Source organism: Phallusia mammillata, chromosome 8, assembly GCF_965637545.1.
Source record: "Phallusia mammillata chromosome 8, kaPhaMamm4.hap1.1, whole genome shotgun sequence".
Taxonomy (NCBI): Eukaryota; Metazoa; Chordata; class Ascidiacea; order Phlebobranchia; family Ascidiidae; genus Phallusia; species Phallusia mammillata.
This window is the reverse complement of record NC_137259.1, coordinates 19,043,999-19,063,861: the sequence shown is the minus strand read 5'-3', so window position 1 is coordinate 19,063,861 and position 19,863 is coordinate 19,043,999. Positions and strand designations below refer to the sequence as shown.

The following is a 19,863-nucleotide window of genomic DNA, read 5'->3' as shown; positions in this document are numbered from 1 at the left end:
TCTTTGCGACTGCAGGCGGTGCACCCCTGATCTAGTGTTAGTAAGAGTCCACCCACTAACGCATCTAGAAAGTCCGAAAATGCTACAATGCAAATTGGTTTTAATCTGTACATGCTTATTACACACCCAAAGGTTTCTGTAACATGTTTGGTGTCTGGCAATTTGTATGTAGAAGTTTACAAGCGCGGAGCAAGGGGCCGTTAAATGTCCTCGAGTAAATAAAGGTTTTAACATTTTTATTTGTGCGTTAATATTTGATCGCATTTTTCAACGTATGTAAATCCTTAAGACGTAAGATATTTTTAACGATAAAATTAGACGCAGCATTTAATGTAGAATGGAAACATCGATTCATTTTTTGTACACATTCAACCTAAGATGTTGGCCTTCATGCTCTTGTGGCTGTCAAACACAATCTCCTACTGGTCTCACCGCATAAAACACACATTTGACACACCCACTTGAATTTATTACTTAACAATGAAATAACAACAAGTTTTAAGTTTTGTACAACGCGGTGTGGAAAAAAATACCAAACAACAACAAAGTAAATGTGAATTATCATTTAGATGGAATCTGGTCGTCACTCTATTATTTCTTCTCACATCCCAAACTCGCTATTTTTTCACTCCAGCGCCACAGCGCAGCGCAGGTTTCAATACATTTTTAAATTGTGAGTTTTTAAATATTTGCCAAATAGCGTTTCTGACGAAGTTATACCTGTATCATATGGGTTAGTTAACAAACATATGTACATTTGGGTTAGTTTACCAAAAACCCGGAAAAGGCAATGGTATTGCGATATTTGTCGGTGCGATCATTTAACTTGGATTATTCTTAACAAAGTTTTCAGTTTTAATTAATTTGTCACAGGAACAGTCGTGTAAATATTTTATTGTTTCTACCAAAGAACTTCAAAGTTAATTTACAGGCGACAGAACGGCAGAGCGGATGCATAACTCTCGCTATTTGTCCACATTCCGGTAGACCCAGTCCGTGTAGGTTTTCCCACTTCCCAAAGGATACCAGGACTGTTGTTAGGAAAGAAGCTGCTATACCATTGTGTGTAAACACTAGCACCTGTGGAGCTCACCGCATTTCCATTCTAAACAGATTAACGTCGATTGGCCACAACCTGAAACCAGCTAATTTATGTATTCACCACAGGCTTACTTAAATACTTTGTTTGTACTAAACATCTAGTTACAAAATTATCAAAATTAAACAATTATCGCGTTCATTCGGATCTTAAGAACATACTTATGTGACGTGTTTTCTCAATTTTAATTTTGCTTTGTTTCCTTCACAATAAATGGCCGCTTGTAAGAAATGAAACACTCACCGTGTAACTTGATGCCAACCACACTTGAACATAATCGCGTGTCGGGTAATCAACGTACATCAGCCAAGCTTTCTGAATGTATTTGTATAGAACATCATATTGTTCTTCAGTTTCTATGTCAACCAATGTGGCACCGTAGGCACTACAAACATTTGCAGCTGCCGACTTTCCACCGTGACCACTGAATTTCGCAACAATCTGCGGGAGCCAGTAGCAATGATCTCTGTACACCACTCCTGTACACTTTCTTTGTTCTGCCAACAGAAAGAAATTTCATCTTTACAAATAATGAATTTGTTAGAGTGGCGAATTTATTGGTCTGTTTGTGTGAATGTTGTTGCAACTGCGCTTAAGTTAAGGTAATTCGACTTTAAGAGAAGTTTATTTACACGAATTTGCGCCAAACGCTAGAATATGGTAACTAGCTTCAACTGTCAAATGTTTGAGACAGGGGTGAAGAACCTTTCTGTTCATAAGAGCCACTCAACGTTCTATCGACACTCGTGTAGGCCGCATAGACTATTCCCAGACCTACGACAGTGGTGTTCAAACTTTTACTTTTAAGGAATGGTAGTTGTAATTTTATCTTGCAGAGTCGTGAGAATGACGGTCCAAGCTGAATAAAATAAGCTTTCCGCGATATTTCTTCCTTCACTACAACATTCAAGATTTATTTCACTTGTAGATGCGCTTGTTTACGCATATTGATGATCTAAGGGCAGCTTGTGACATCACAGACAAATCTAAGACATTAGATTATGCGAAAGCTATTATTTTCTATAAAAATACTGAAAAGGCGTTTCGTCAACCAGGTTGCATATTTCCGCACAATACGATTATGTGAAACGAATTGTGAAAACTACTGCAGATTAGGGTACAAGATGCTAAAATTCAGAACATAGAATGTTTAGAAAAAAAAATCCAGCCTGCGGTGGGATTTGAACCCACGACAGGGGTCTTTTTGGGACTCACGCTCTTTTAACTAAGCTTCAGTAGTAAACCCGCCGAAATTTACATACTCTTTGTTCTGCCAATAGAGAGAAATTTTGCCATTCCAATATTGACTGACAGTGTTGGTGTTTTGGCCGGAACTTATTGGTCTGTTTGTGTCAATGTTGTTGGAACAGTGCTAAATTGGAGGCAATTCGACTTTTAGAGCATGTACACGAGATAGCGCCGAAAATAGTTACTAGCTTCAACTGTCAAATGTTTGATATGTAAGGATTGTACCAACAAAATTTTCAGCTCTTTCGGCAGTTTTTTATTCTACTATGCCAACGTTTCGATGTCTCATACGTAAGAATTGTACGTAAGAAAGGTTGATGTTTGCGAGGAAAACAACCAGTTAACCAACTCCTGTAAGAAGTTTGTCACTTGTGTTGGGATTTACCCACTGCATGTATGACGTCAAAGCTGTATTTCTGCCACCGTGTATTTCTGGGAAACTCGCCAGTGAAAGTATACGTTACAAAATTGTTGCACACTTTGTTACATTCGATTTAAAGCATCATTTGAAAGCTTTATCATTACCAATTTTAGTGCATTTGCAGTAGCAATTATTGAATGTATTAGAATAATATACTTTTGTAAATACGTTTTCTTAATTTAATCAAATATATTGTTGTTAATTCTAAATTAAGATTTTCTATGCTATCGATACCTTTCCTATGTTATCGATAACAGAAATCATTAGCTGAAGGTCTTACCATTAATTATTTCATGTATACGATTGTCGATTCGGGTCCAATTCAGCAATGGTTGGGGTCCAACCGGCCCGGGTGGTCCTTCTGGGCCCTGCAAACCACGTTCACCCCTTCCACCTTTGACCCCTTGCATTCCTGGGCCTCCAGGTTGACCTTGCTCACCTTTAAAACCGGGAGGACCGCGTTTACCTGGCCGACCTGGAGGTCCTCTTAGTGTTGACTGATTCAAATAACTTGAAGGTTGTTGCTCAAACAAACTGTCAAGCGGCCGACAAACCAAATATTTTTGCTGGTGGTTGTCATGACAATATGACGCACCAATGATTGTCAAGAGGAAAACAAGCTTAGGTAACAAGTACATCCTGCCCGAAGACTAAAAGCAATTGATTAATTTTGGTGACTTTGGGGTATATATAAATGGCAGATGTGCATTGAGCAAAAAAAGCTCCTTTTTTCTGAAACGTCTCTCGTGTTGTCACCATGGCAAGTGATGCTGAAACAATCGCCTTTTTCTTCAACTACTCGCATTGTCGGTGTTTTTTCCATGACGTCAGTGCAGTTGAAGGGAGAGCCTGTAAAAAACTTCGACAAAGCGACGACAGATTTCCACGGACGGCGTAACAAACAGTGGCTTGCTTCATAACAAACTGACGTAATGCCATCACGGTAACCGATAATTTGTTGGAAAGACAATCACTTATTCACACACCTGCCTGAGTAGCCGCTTTGTTCATCTCATTGGAACAAGGTGAACCTGTAAACAGCTCGTGTAGACAAAGCACCATTGTTCCACTGCGAATGTCACAAAACTGTTTTGCTGCCTTGGCAAAACGTTTCTGCCGATTGTTTGCCTTACAATAAATCCATGCCCGTTTATTAGTTTCGAAATATGCTGCAGACTGTTTCATTAACCGCCAATCGTTGTTTTTCTCCAATCGACCACTGTGAAAGTTAAGCCTCTGCGATTTATATTCATTTAACTCAGTGGTTCTCAAATTATTTATTATTTTTTCAGAACAGTCACTTTGTCATTATATCTAGGGCTTGCGGTCCTTAAACCTGAGTATGTAATTAAGAAAAAATAAAATTGACTTGCAGAATTTGAGCTAGTTATGCAAAATTACGCAAAACAAGTTAAAACGTTATAATGTCTGCTACAAAAATGGTGATATGTCAAAGGTGTGTAAATTATAACAAATTATTTTGTGCCTCAAACTGCAGATAAAATAATATTAAATGGTAGAGGACTTCCTTACAAAAATCGCCGACCCCAAAAATTTTTCAGCCACCCAACTTTGAGAAAAAATTTAAGCAGATCGCCTGCTGGCTGGATTTGTTAACAAACAAAGTTGCATTTGATCCCGCATGCAGTTCAAGTTATATCGAGTGTTACTTAATTGGGTAAAAATACTTTCTTGTCAAACTGACAATAGCTTATTCATACACCTGCCTAAGTAGCCGCTTTGTTCATCTCAGTGGGACAAGGTGAACCTGTAAACAGCTCGTGTCGACAAAGCACCATTGTTCCACCGCAAACGTCACATAAAACTGTTAAGATGTCCTCGGGACTTTCGTGTGAGCACTTGTTTAAACCACCAATAATGTAATGTATATTAAACCAGCAATGATGTAATGTGTATTAAACCGTAGCAATGGCGTAATGTGTATCATGTGTGCTGATATGTCTGATGAATTCGAATCTGCATTTAAATTTGTGTTGTTTTGTTTGTGAAAATAAAACGTTTGTAAAAATAATAAGGTTGGTTCTGCTTTTATACACCTGAAAAAATCAATTGTGGTATGATATAATTCAGTAAAGATACGATAAAAAATCACAATAAAGGGAAACATGTGATATATAGTTACAATAAAGTGTTCCCAGCAAGGCGTAATATTTTTGCAGAAATGACTTTTGCTCGCTTAAATACGTTTCCAGCGAGTCTGGCTGAAATGACGTAACCGCAGCTTTCCTTGGCTGCAGACAAATTCAAGCGAGCAAAGTCAGACGTGCACAAACGGTATTTCCACTGCCTGATTTTTTTCTCTGTGTTTTGCAGCGTCGTTATAGCGGTGTTGGAAACTATTAATTGGAGAGAGCCAGGACAGATTATCTCCGTTTCAAGCTTATCCCAGTTATAACTCAAGGATACAGGACTATGACTTTGCCATCGCGTACCTGGATTATCCAGCAACATTAAATTCTTATGTAAGTAAGCAAAATATTGATGAAGATTTTTTCTGAGCCCAATGTTAATCTTGTGATTTATTTCCTAGTTGCAGAGGTCCCTTCCCACCTCCACATGTGACGAACGTCCGATAAAAGCATTGCCTTGTCGTCTCCATGAACTAACAAAATACGCAGAAACGGAACTAAAAAAATGTGTTTTAAGTTGGCGGTCTCTCTACAAGAAACAGAGCATTTTATAACATACGTTTTATTATTGGTTACGAAAAGTTTTTTTTTTTAGCCTAATGTGCAGATATCAGGCGCAGTTAACTTTGTGGCCCATTTGGAAATTGCTCTAGCTTCCACCAACACTATTGAGGTTTTAAGTTATGTTAATGTAACGAAAGTATGTTTAACCATATACAAGAGATTTAGTTGGTCACCAATGATTCGAATCAGGCTTTAAATTAAAACAAAGTTGACTTCATATTTTATGCCCCTATAGGTAAGTTTGATGATTGGCTTGATTCGTAATGACGACTTCAATGGGCCTGGCGCACTATGAAAGTTTATTTTAATCAGATTTGTATTTTACTTAATGGTAAACATTAAAAGAGGAAATTGAGTGTGCAAAAGATTTGAAAAAGATTCAGAATTACTGGATTAAACCATTATTTTGTTCATTATAGATCAATGTGACGAAAACCCAGTGCAGAGTTTACACTGACCGCAAGTGGGCGCCAACGCATCATACAGTGTGCACTGTCTTCAGCTTGCATTCTACATACATGTCAAAAATTACAGACAACAGTGCTTTAAGCAGTAAAACCAAATAACTTAAACCCTTTGGTTAATGTTGGTTAGTGCTTGTTTATATTTTGTTTAACTTGTTATTGTTCTCCGGAATTGACATATTTTGCAGGAAACAATTGTACAAATTATCTTTTCTGAGACAAATTGAATCTGTGTATACAAGGGGGTTTAAAAGATCAAAATATCGAAGGGTTTTGTCACATTTTCAAACGTTTCGGCAAACGCTCATGCCATCATCCAAGGCAACCTATGCGTTCAGAAGTAACGCATGGCTCTAGCAGAAAAGAAGCAACTCATGGGTTCCCACTTAAATGTTACTTAGGTCACAACTGAGCTATCAATAATTTACTTCATTCTGCCTAAACTTTCCTAGGAAACCTCGTGTTTTTTACTTCGTATGTGTAACTTTACTGCGATACAACAACTCCAGTAAAAAATAAAGCAGAAATAAACTAAACTAATGCACGAACAAGTATTTTCCAAAGTTTTCCGAAGTCGTTGGTCATCATATAACACTGAATCGAACACTGGGTTCTGCAGGTTGATCTTGGTTTAAAAGCCATTGCACCGCGTCAAGGTGTCAACCCACGCAATGGGTTTCGTCTAAGGCAGTAGAGAAACCCTCGTTCGGTGCAGAACTACAACCGAAACGAGGAAAACAGACTGGCGCACGAAAAGCGCAAACTGAAAACATGGCAAAGTAAATTAAACAGCATTAACAACCATAAAACTTCACAAAACATCATAAACAGATATATATATATATATATGTATATATATATTTATATTATGAACATACACTACAGCTACAAACAATTAAGCTATACAAACGGGGATAAACTCCTAGTAAAAACAGTAACACAAACATACACACACAAACACACACAAACACACAAACACAAACACACACACACACACAAACATACCACTAGTATTATCAAGAAACAGAAAAACAAACAAATATATTTAAACATAAATACATTAGTGTTAACAAAACTATTTACAAATAAAAACATATTTAGACTTATTTTACCAATTAAACATTAAGTATTAAAACCCTCACAACACACACACGCTTAACTACTATTGCGGTTTAGGCGGATTACAAGTAGAATACAAAACTTCACTGAAAAGGAACTAAGTTGAAAAATTAATACAGCGCCAAATTGTGTTTTCTTGAGCAAACAGGAATTCCCCTACTTTGACGTAACGTGTTAGGGGAGGAAAAGGCGCTGTAGGGAATTTCCCTACTATGAGGTATCACATTAGGGGGAGGGGACGCGCTTTTGGGAATTTCCCTAATATGACGTAACTTGTTAGGAGAGGGGGCGCGCTAATGGGAATTTCCCTACTACGACGTAAGGTGTTAGGGGACAGAGTATTTGGTCCACCAGAAAAATATAACTATGCAAAGTTCCGGTAAAGACGTAATTACGTTTTTTTGAAATTTATATCACAGTTTATGCGCAAAAATAATCCCGGAACCTTGTTTAAAATCCGCAAAAATAATATGGGAGACAGTGCACGAATCGCCCATATTATATAATGCGGCAAAATAAAATTGCAAGGATTGTAAAGAATAAAAGAGAAGTGAAGTAAAAGAAAATAAAAATAGATCATGAAACAAGGTTCCGGGTATCCCATTAACTTTATCATTATTACCCATGATATTCGAGTTGAAAGCGTAAAAACTGGTGGATCAAGTACCTTTGATAAATGGGATTTAAACGTACTTAAAACCAAGGAAGGATTTTTTGACAGTTTAACCGCCCAATCCTCGGTCTTAACTTCCCACATTGTAGCTGGGTATATTGGAATCTGGGAATAGTAATGGCGATTAGTAAAGTAATTATAAACATAAAAAATGAAAGACTAAACTAAGATTAGATGGTTAAAAATTTATGTAAAGTATTTCAGTTTAGGAAAAGAATACGGTTTAAAAACTGTGGCTTAAGTACCAAGGCGCAACTGTGACATTGGATAAAAGGGCCCTAAAAACTATAGGTTATACAATAATTTGATGTTATTAAGGTCAGGGATTTTAAAAACTAAGGTTATCCAACTATGGTTTAATAGCACTTTTAACGACGGCCTTTAGTTTTAAAACCAATTTGTAACCGGGGCATAGAAGGGGCCTTAGTAGTAATGTAGTAAATATTGTACTGTTAAAATTAACACTACTTATAAACATGGGAGTTATATAACAAAAATTAGGTTCCATGACAAATTACCTAGTTAGCTTAAACTTGTTATTTGTGAATGGGGGCTAATGTAGAGGTTTTGTAAACTAACCAAGTTAAACCGCCATCGTGGACCCCCCCTTTAAATTCCCAATTAGCCTAACACATTTAGCCTAAACACAGTTTAACACAAAAACAATTAGCCTTACAAGTTTAGCCAAAACAAGTATAACACAAGAACAATTAGCCTAAACAAATTAAAAACACACAGTTAGTCCAAACACATGCAAAGAGTTTGTCGTGCATTTTATGTCGTCCAAGTTTTGGAAGCAAAACCCGATAACGGGACATGCAAATAAAAAGTTTATAAAAAACAGTAAAAAATCTACAATAGGGTCCATAAAGTAAAAACTACTATCAAGTCGTGAAATTATATTAAAAGTTTGGAGTTAAATTAAAATTATTCTCTTGGAACCACTTTGGTAAATTACACGACAGACTCGAAATGTGACTTATCGGAATTTAAGTTTCTTGTTCGATGGAGAGAATGAGTTGTTTCTTGCGTAATCCAAGTAAATGTGGTGTAGTTCCTGGAAATAAATGTAAAGTTGTAGTTTTGCTAGGCCTGCGTCTGTTATAAGTTACATGGAAAGTTCATAAAATATATAGCTGGTTGGAATGCCTAAAAATACATAAATTACTGATATGTTAACTTGTAACTGGGATCAGCCCTGAAGCGTCCTTGCAGACCAGCGATCACGGCACACTCATTTATAAATCATTGTACAACAGGCCTATTTAAGGCGTTATACCGAATCAGCCGGTCTCCCCAAGCATTCCCGAGAATAACACAAACACTACATTAGTGACACAGGATCAGGTAGAGGTTACGAAAATCCCTAGGTTAAAAATAAGCCAACGGTAATACATATATGGGGAACGTAGGGTAAGTGAAGTAGACTACCTTTAAGACTACTAACAAGTGACACAGAAGTTGGGATCTCACTGGAGAAGCGAGCGGCGCAAAGGGCACCGCGACTTGGTTTGACAACATGGGTAGGTTGAAAAATGTAGTGTGTTTTGCTTGTCTGTTACGAACCATACTTTAGTGCTTTGCTTACTAGTGTTGTCAAAATCACCCTAAGTGGCTAATTTATAAAAACTGCGATTTAAAGAACAACACACATCATGGGTTCGAATCCCACCGCAGGCTAGATTTTTCCACTTCACGCTTCCCCATATAAAAATGCATGGATGTGCGCTTGGGTTTCTTACAACATCTATATTAAGCCTGGCGTACAAGTTTAGATTCATTTCAACAAAGTTACCTCGTTCCTTTCCTGATGTCGTTGTTTCCAATGTTTGCTGATTCGTTCGTCAACTCCTGTAGATCTGGACCCGACCGATGGTCCATCCTGTCGTCTCACTCAGCTGCAGACAAACAACGTTTAAAACACAGCAATGTGCAACAAACGTGGAAATTTATTTCACCAAAAAACCCTCATTTTCTCGAAAAAGTACCCTTATTATCCACATAATCTGTGTTGTTTATTGTATAATCACGAGTCACCAGAGACTCAGTACGAGAGATGGAGACAACAGTCGCGTATCATTACTGACTGAAAACTTATCTGGAATCATTCACCCTTTAATTAATACAGGCACACAAACATATATTTCACATATGCAGTAATAGGCATCTTCAGAAGGGAATAAGATACTTTCAATAAGAACTTAAAGGGGGTGAATGACGTAACCAACATGACGTCACTAATGGTTACGTCACTCAAGCGACAAAACAAACATAGTAACCTGTTCCTGGTACTTGCGGATTTGTTGGTTGATCAACTCAAGTCAACTCCTTTGGTCCGGATATATGAATCTGATCATCGTCGCTTCCTTATCCCGTCGTCTCCACTCAGCTGCAGTCAAATCAACAATACTAATAAAAACCCAATAACATACATGTGACGTTATTTATTTCGTAAAACTCTTAATGTAGCTAATAAATATACGCACGCTAATATGAACCCACAAACCGCTTGGCGTGCCATGAAAAATTGCCTCGCGGGCCAGGACCCAACGCTGTAGACTCAAACAAAGCCTATACAATTGTCCTAAACGGACGTCTTCAGTATATAAATAGAAACTTTTATCTATAGAAGGTTCGCCACAACGCATTATGCGCCCGCATGCGACAAAGGGAAAACAAGTTGCCCTTCTAAAACTCACCACTGGGGCTTCAGTTCCGTTCAGGTTCGTTGGATGGTTGCAAAGTTGTCATTTAGTGTGACAAAACCGGTTTCAGAGTTAAACAATTAAATGCCGTTATTAAACGTTAATAAACTAAGTTAAGGTGCCGTTTATGCGCGTAGTAAGTAACCCAGAAACCTTGTTTCAAAAATCCGCAAAAATAATATAAAGGGCCGTGCACACCCTCGATATTATATAATGCGGCGAAAAAAACAAGTTCAGAATAAAAAAGAATAAAAGGGGAGAGAAAAAAAGTAAACAAAAAAATAGGAAAAATAAAACAAGGTTCTGGGTAAATCCCTAAGTGTTTCAAAATCGTCCCGAGCAGAAACAATTAACAAACCGGTTTTGTCAATATGACGTCATACAGAGCCATCGTCATCAATCACGACATTGTGACGTAACAGCTGAAAAATATGTAAGTTGCAATTAGTGTAAAGTAAACATCAATAATTCAAGATATTTATAACCAAATAAATTGTGCATATGCCCTACAAACTTGCATTACGATTATCAATAGATTTCTCTAGTTATAGTGAGAAAATAAATTGTTACTCTGTAATAGAAATAGATTACGCCAGGCATATTAGAGGCGTTATACCGAGTAAATCTGGTCCCCCAAGCATCTAATTCGGTATGAAGCCTCATATAAACCTGGCGTATACTAATTCATAAACGAGTGTGGCCTGATCTTAATATATTGAAAACGAGCGTAGTGCTGCTTTTAAGAGAAATTAACTTTACCAGTGGGAAGACAAAACGCACAACTACAAACAGTATCACTCGAGCATTCAGTTAAAGACGGTTGCTTCACATCAGCAGTTTCGAAAGGCATAAAACACAGAAACCAATTAACCTAAGGCAAAAGCAGTTGTTTCCCAAAGCATACAAGGATTGCTACCAACCGCTCTGATAAGCTAACTAGGAAGCTAGCTATTCATTCCTAAACCAACTACACTTTCAATACAGTTTGTAAAAGCGACAGTTTACTACACGTTACGTTTGATATCTCGCACAATTATATGCGATAATCAGTAATTTATTCGGTTTTAACCTTATATATTCAAACTATACCTAATATACGTAACGTTATAACGAGCATATGATAAGATACATGTTTCTCGATGGAACAGGCCATCACACGTTTGAGTTCAACAACTATGCAGTAATTAGTTAATTCGGTTGCTAACCTATTTGTTACTTTGTTACCACGTGTACATGATTAGGTTATACAATTCAGAGATTAAAACAAATCGCTATATGCGTAATCATTACAATGTTTGGTATTTATACTTATACATTAAAACAATACAGTAAATACCCTATGTTACAAAATGTATGTGAATACACAATGGCGTTTAAGCATTATAACATCTAACACCACATATCTTATTTATTCAACCCAAACTTACCTGCAGCTTCTATCATCCGCTCCCAGGAAAACGTGTTTAAAAGCGCGTGGAATCAGCTCTTTGCTTTTATATCAACCTTGGTGCCCCTGCAAGTCAGCTTCGGAATCCCCAATTCAGTTGCCTGCGGGGTTCTCGTTTGCTCAATCAAGCCGTCACGTGTTTTGGCCAACCAATCACCTGCTTGTTTGCAGCAAGTTTGCAACATTAAACTTTGCTTGTTTGTGAGAGTTTTACATGGACAAGATTGAAGAAACGTTTTAACATGAAATAAAATTGAGACGTTATTATTCATTAACTTATCATGTTTAAGCGATTTTCGGATTTTGAGGGATTTGAACACACGATCTTTGGATCATGAAACGAGAGCCTTATAAAATTAAAAAGTTACTTGCTTGCGACATTGGCGAAAAAACTACCTTCAAACATACATGACGTGCGACAGTTGCCCTGCAACCTTGAAAAGAAAACGTATGATGCTTTAATGTTAAACTTAGACGCAGCATTTAATGTAGAATTGAAACTTTGATCTACTTTTTGTGCACATTCAACCTAAGATGTTGGTCTTCATGCTCTTGCTGCTGTCAAACCAATATCCTACTGGTTTTACTTTAAACCGCATAAAACACACATTTGCAACACCCAATTGAATTTATTAACAATGAAATAACAACAAGTTTAAAAATTTGGTACAACGCGCTGCGGCAGAAAAATTACCAAACAACACCAAAATAAATGTTAATTGTCATTTAGACCGAAGCTGGTCTTTATACTCTATTATTTTTCCTCACATCCCAAACTCGATATTTTTCTACTCCAGCAAAAACCCGACAAAGCGCAGGTTTCAATACATTTTAAATTGTGAGTTTTTAAATATTTACAAAATACCGTTTGTGACAAAGTTATATCGGTTAGTTAACAAACATGTGTACATTTGGGTTAGGTTAACAAAAACTTGAAAAAAGGCAACGATATTGCGATATTTGCCGATGCGATCATTTAACTTGAATTAAGCTTGACAAAGTCTTTGGGTTTAATTAATTTATCACAGAAACAGGCTAGTGAATATTTTATTGTTTCTGAAAAACAATTTAAAAGGTAATTTACAGGCGACAGAACGGCAGAGCGTTTTGATAACTCTCGGTAATTGTCTGCATCCCGGAAGCCCCAGAATATGTAGGTTCTCTCACAATCCATCCGATACCAGGGTTGTTGTTAGGATAGCCGCTATACCATCGTGTGTAAACGCTCCCACCTGTGGAGCTCACCGCATTTCCATTCTAAACAAATTAACGTTGATTGGCCACAACATGAAACCAGCTAATCAATCTATTTACGACTGACTTACTTAAACTATTTGTTTTTACTAAACACCTATAAAATAGTAAAAGTTAAACAACTATTTAAGTAGTTCCTCAATATAAATTTGTTTGTCTTTGTTAACACTGTTCCCTTCACAATGAGTTGTCGATTGTAAGAAATGAAACACTCACCGTGTAACTTGATGCCAACCACACTCGAACAAAATCGTATGTCGGTTGATCAACGTACATCTGCCAAGCTTTTCCAATGTATTTGTAAAGTACATCATATTGTTCTTTAGTCTCTATGTCAACCAATGTGGCTCCGTAAGAACTACAAACATATGCAGCTGCCGACTTTCCAGCGTGACCACTCCATGTTGCAACAATCCACGGTAGCCAGTAGCAATGATCTCTGTACACGACTCCTGTACAGTTTCTTTGTTCTGCAAATAGAAAGAAGTTTCACCTTTACAAATAATGACTGACATTGTCGGAGTGGCAAATTTATTGGCTTGTTTGTGTCAATGTTGTCGCAACTGTGCTAAATTTGAGGTAATTCCAATTTTAGAGCAAATTTGTTTGCACGATATTGCGCCAAATTGTTAAAGATGGTTATTAACTTCAATATTTAAGACGTCAAATAAGTAAATGTTTGTCAGTTAATGCTTTTCGATTGTTGATGCATTTATGTAAAAACAACTGTGAAAACTACTGCAGAATAGGGTACTAGACGCTAAAATTCAAAACATAGCATTTACGCCTGAATTTCGGACGGCTATTGGAAAAAGAAAAATCTAGCCTGTGGTGGGATTCGAATCCACAAAAGGAGTCTTTCCAGGACTCGCGCTTTAAACTACACCGGCTCAGTGATGAACCCCCATGAGGATTTGATATGTGAGGATTATATTTAAGAAATACTGGAGTTTGCGAGGAAAACAACCAGTTAACCAGCTCCTGTAGGAAGTTTGTCACTTGTGTTGGGATTTACCTGCTACATGCGTGACGTCAAAGCTGTAATTCTGCCACCATGTATTTCTGGGAACTCACCAGTGACACTAAAAGTTTCAGAATTATTGCATACTTGGTTACTTACTATTTGACGCATTATTTGAAAGCATTTCCACAACCAATTTTAGTGCATTTGCAGTAGCAATTAGTAAATGTATTGGCATAACATAGTTTTGTAAATTCGTGTTTTAAGCTTTGATTTTGTTGTCAGGTTTATATTAAGAATTCGGACAGCGGTTAAAATTTCTTATCTTATTAACAAAAGAAAACTAAAGTCTTACCATTAATTATTTCACTTATACGATTGTCGATTCGGGTCCAATTCAGCAATGACTGGGGTCCAACCGGACCAGGTTGACCTTGGTCACCTTTATAACCAGGAGGTCCGCGTTTACCTGGCCGACCTGGAGGTCCTCTTAGTGTTGACTGATTCAATGAACTTGAAAGTTGTTGCTCAAACAAACTGTCAAGTGGCCGACAAACCAAATATTTTTGCTGGTGGTTGTCATGACAATATGACGCATCGATGATTGTCAAGAGGAAAACAAGCTTAGGAAACAAATACATCCTGCTCGAAGATTAAAAGCAAATGATTAATTTTGGTCACTTCAAGGCATATATAAATATATGGCAAAAGTGCCTCAAGCAAAAAAGGCTTCTTTTTCTAAAACGTCTCTCGTGCTGTCACCATGGCAACCGATACTGAAACAATCGCCCTTTTTTCGACTACTTGCCGGTGTTTGTTCCATGACGTCGGTGCATTTGGAGGGAGAGCCTGTAAATAACTTCGACAAATAACTTCGAAACACTACTGCAAGTTAAAACGTTATAATTTCTGCAACAAAAATTGTGGCATGTCAAAGGTCAAAGTTGTGTAAATTAAGGGAAAATATTCCATTGTGTCATAAAATTGATTAAATGACTTAACTATGGGAAAAAGGTAGGCTATGAAGCAATATAAAAAATTAGATGATTTTCTTACAAAAATCGGCGATCAAAAAGATTTTTTAGGCAATCTAACTTTGGAAAACTCTGCTCTATGCAAACCAAAAACGAAACTCGATAAAGTTAACAAAATTATATCATAAACAAAATTTAAGCAGATCTCCTGCTGACTGGATTTGTAAACGAACAAAGTTGCATTTGACCCCCGCATGCAGTTCAAGTTATATCGAGTGTTATGTAATTGAGCAAAAGTACTTTATTGGTTCCTGTGTTTCATCAGGCAAACAGTAAATAAGCCAGAAAACGTTGCGCTACTTCAAACTTGTGGGTAAATATGAGTAGCAAAGGACGCTGTAACAAACAGTGACTTGCTTCATAACAAGCTGACGTAATGCCATCACGGTAACCGAGAATTCGTTGGAAAGACAATCACTTATTCATACACCTGCCTGAGTAGCCGATTTGTTCATCTCAGTGGGACGAGGTGAACCTGTAAACAGCTCGTTTAGACAAAGCACCATTGTTCCACCGCAAATGTCACACACACACCTATTTCACAGTCATTGCCACTTTCGCGTGCAAACACTGGTATATCCTAACAATGATGTAATGCGTATTAAACCAGCAATGATGTAATGTGTATTAAACCAGCAATGATGTAATGTGTATTAAACCAGCAATAACGTAATGTGTATCGTGTGTGCTGATATGTCTGATGAATTCGAATCTACATTAAAGTTTGTGTTGTTTCGTTTGTAAAAATAAAACATTTGCAAACCTAGTAAGCTTGGTTGTGCTTTTATATATCTGGTAAGAATGAGTTCAATTCAGTGACGCTTATCCTAACTTTGAAGCAACAAATAAACAAACAATAAGTTTGACGCTTGCTTCTCATCGCTGCTATATAAAATTGCCTGTAATATTTACAAGTTTGTGTTTTCTCCCCATTTGCAAGTATGTGGCAGTAAGTTTATTTTTGCAATAAATTCATGCCCGTTATTTTAGTTTCGAAATATACTGCAGGTTGTTTCATTAACCGCCAACCGTTGTTTTTCTCCAATCGACCATTGTGAATTTTAAGCATCTGCTATTCATATTTATTTAACTCAGTGGTTCTCAAACTTTTTCATTATCTTTTTAAAAAAACGGTTCTTTTGCCAATATATCGAGGAGTCGCGGTCATGCGCACAACAAATTAAAATGTTATAATGTCTGCTACAAAAATGGTGATATGTCAAAGGTTTGTGAATTACAAAAAAATATTTTAGTGTGCCTGAAACCGCAAAAAAAAAAATTAAAAAGTAGTTGACTTCCTTACAAAAATAGGCGGGCTAAAGCAGATCGCCTACTAACTGGATTTGTAAACAAACAAAGTTACATTTGTTCCCTGCAAGCATTTCAAGTTTATCGAGTGTTACTTAATTGAGCAAAAATACTTTCTTGGTTCCTTTGTTTTATCAGGCAAACTGTTAACAAGCCAAAAAATGTTGTGGGAAAACATGAGTTGCAAAGGACCCTGTAACAAACAGTGACTTGTTTTATAACAAACTGACACGTAATGACATCACGGTAACTGATAATTTGTTGGAAAGACAATCGGTTATTCATACGTCTGCCTGAGTAGCCGCTTTGTTCATCTCAGTGGGAAAAGGTGAACCTGTAAACAGCTCGTGTAGACAAAGCACCATTGTTCCACCGCAAATGCCACAAAATCGTTTCGCTGTCATCGGCACGTTTGCGTGTAAACACTGGTTTAAACCAACAATGATGTAATGTGTATCGTGTGTGCTGATATGTCTGATGAATTCGAATAAATTTGTGTTGTTTTGTTTGTGAAAATAAAACGTTTGTAAAACTTATCAGGTTGCTTGTGCTTTTATACACCTGAAAAAATCAATTGTGGTATGATATAATTCAGTAAACATACAATAAAAAATAACAATAAAGAGATACATGCAGTGATAGCATTCAATTTTTTTGTCAGCCGGTTCTATCACAAAAGTCATATTTTTCAGCCGGTTCTGTCACAAAAAGTCCATTGACAGTAACCAGAAATGCTAACCGGTTCGCTGATCTCATAAAAATTCGTGAGACGGTTCTATAGAACCGGTGCGAACCGGCTGAATCCCACCACAGGATACATGCAATATATAGTTACAATAAAGTCTTCCCAGCAAGGCGTAATATGTAAGTTGTACAGAAATGACTTTTGCTTGCTTCAATACGTTCCAGCGAGTCAGACTGAAATGACATAACCGCAGCTTTTCCTGGCTGCAGACGTATTTAAGCGAGGAAAAGTCAGACGTGCACAAACGGTATTTCGTTTGCCTGAATTTTTCTCTATGTTTTGCAGCGTCGTTATAGTGGTGTTGGAAACTATTAATTGGAAGGAACCAGGGCAGATTATCTCCGTTTCAAGCTTCTCGAATCATCCCAGTTATAACTCAACGACGTATGACTATGACTTTGCCATCGTACACCAGGAATATCCAGCAACATTAAATTCTTATGTAAGTGAGCAAAATGTTTTTTAAGTATTTTTTCGAAGCCCAATGAAAATCTTGTGATTTTCATTTATTTCCAAGTTGTAGAGGCCCCTACCTGCCTCCACATGTGACGACCGCCCGGTAAAAGCGTTTTCTTGTCGTCTCCATAAACTAACAAAATACGAATAACGAAACTAAAAAACGTCTCTCTATAACAGGGATCGGCAACCTTTTAGGCGACGCGTGCCAATTTACTTGTTATTTCCATGTGTTAATAACCTCGCGTGCCAAAGTTTTTCTAAATAATAGTGGTTCGTGCCAGCAGATATCAATAATAAAGAGAAAGCAGAGTGTTTTGTGCATGTAAGGCTTGATTTTATTTCAATGATAAGACAAAAACTATAAACAAGTCGTGTAACAGGTTAAATTGTTACTTTAATATAAACACGCAAATCGGTTGAAAACCACCTCGTATGCCAACCTTGGCACGCGTGCCAGGGGTTGCCGACCCCTGCTCTCTAAGAAACCGGGGATTTTATAACAAACGTATTCACTATTGGTTACGAAAAGTGTTTTGGTTTTTTTTTAGGCTAATGTGCAGATATCTGGCGCAGTTAACTTTGTGGCACATTTGGAAATTGCTCTAGCTTCCACCAGCACTATTGAGGTTTTAAATTATGATATCTGCAACGAAAGTATGTTTAACCACATACAAGGAGATTTAGTTGGTCACCAATGGTTCGAATCAGGCTTTAAACTAAAACAAAGTTGACTTCAGATATTATGCCGTATGGGAATGTTTGGTGACTGGCTTGATTCGTAATTACGCCTTCAATGGGCCTGGCGTACTATGAAAGTTTATTTTATTGTTTTTTACCGTCGTTTGTGTAATTTTATTTCGATACAAAAAACTCCAGTAAAAAATAAAGCAGAAATAAATTAAACCAAGACAGGAAGAAGTACTTTTTTTCAAGAAAGTCTTTGTTCATTATGCAACGCTGAATCGAATTTCGCATCTAAGGTGTGTGAAGGAATGAAAAAAATAATTGTTTATTACCGAGGAGCCTAAACACGCAAGAGATAAGATCAGTTCATCGTTTTTTACAACATAAACATTTGGATAAAAAACTGGGGTAAACACTGGATTCTGCGGGTTGATCTTGGTTTAAAAGCCATTGCACCACGTCAAGGTGTCAACCCACGCAATGGGTTTCGTCTAAGGTAGTAGAGAAACCCTCGTTCGGTGCAGAACTACAACAGAAACGAGGAAAACAGACTGGCGCACGAAAGGCGCAAGCTGAAAACATGGTAAAGTAAATTTAACAGCGTTAACAAAAATAAAAATACACAAAAACATCATAAACACACATTTATAAATATATATCTGTCAGTGTAAATCAGTAACAGATATAGACACATATATCTGTTACCGAAACAGGTATATATATATAAACAAACACTACAGCTACAAACAATTAAGCCTATACAAACGGGGATAAACTCCTAGTAAAAACAGTAACACAAACATACACACACACAAACATACCTATGCTGTTATCAAAACCCCCCAAAAAAACAAATATATTTCAACATGTACATTAGTGTTAACAAAACTATTTACAAATAAAAACATATTTAAACATATATTACCAATTACACATTAAGTATTAAAACCCTCACAACACACACACGCTTAACTAATGCGGTTTACCAGGTAGAATACAAAACCTCACTGAAAAGGAAATAAGTTGAAAAATTAATACAGCGCCAACTTGTGTTTTCTTGAGCAAACAGGAACTCCCCTACTTTGACGTAAAGTGTTAGGGGAGGAAAATGTGCTTTAGGGAAATCCCCTACTATGAGGTATCACGTTAGGGGGAGGGGGACGCGCTTTTGGGAATTTCCCTAATATGACGTAACTTGTTAGTAGAGGGGGGCGCGCTCATGGGAATTACCCTACTATGACGTAACGTGTTAGGGGATAGAATATTTGATCCACCAGAAAAAATAAACTATGCGAAGATGCGGTAAAGGCGTAATTACGTTTTTATCGAAGTTTATATTACAGTTTATGCGCAAAAATAACCCCGGAACCTTGTTTAAAATCCGCAAAAATAATATGGGAGACAGTGCACGAATCGCCCATATTATATAATGCGGCAAAATAAAAATGCAAGGAATGTAAAGAATAAAAGAGAAGTGAAGTAAAAGTAAATAAAAATAGATTATGAAACAAGGTTCCGGGTATCCCAT

The 19,863-nt window shown here is 37.1% G+C and overlaps 2 protein-coding genes and 1 long non-coding RNA gene across 3 annotated transcripts; all 3 read right to left on the bottom strand.

The window, feature by feature from the left end:
- Positions 1-453: 453 nt before the first annotated feature.
- Positions 454-3,442, bottom strand: LOC145205451 (uncharacterized). The gene is made up of 3 exons (XM_080078176.1): positions 3,049-3,442; positions 1,343-1,596; positions 454-1,105 (listed from the first exon to the last, which is right to left on the bottom strand). Exons 1-3 carry the CDS (start codon positions 3,404-3,406, stop codon positions 926-928), a joined length of 792 nt encoding a protein of 263 aa, XP_079934302.1. The 5' UTR covers positions 3,407-3,442; the 3' UTR covers positions 454-925.
- Positions 3,443-8,627: 5,185 nt separating this feature from the next.
- LOC145204254 (uncharacterized) lies at positions 8,628-11,928 on the bottom strand. The gene is made up of 5 exons (XR_013853461.1): positions 11,871-11,928; positions 10,438-10,865; positions 10,018-10,127; positions 9,534-9,636; positions 8,628-8,795 (listed from the first exon to the last, which is right to left on the bottom strand). It is a non-coding gene; the product is annotated as an uncharacterized LOC145204254 (long non-coding RNA).
- A 693-nt stretch (positions 11,929-12,621) lies between these two features.
- Positions 12,622-14,746, bottom strand: LOC145204249 (uncharacterized). Its single transcript, XM_080076737.1, has 3 exons — positions 14,461-14,746; positions 13,361-13,614; positions 12,622-13,147 (listed from the first exon to the last, which is right to left on the bottom strand). The coding sequence occupies exons 1-3, from the start codon at positions 14,744-14,746 to the stop codon at positions 12,971-12,973; spliced, it is 717 nt and encodes a 238-aa protein (XP_079932863.1). The 3' UTR covers positions 12,622-12,970.
- Positions 14,747-19,863: the final 5,117 nt, after the last annotated feature.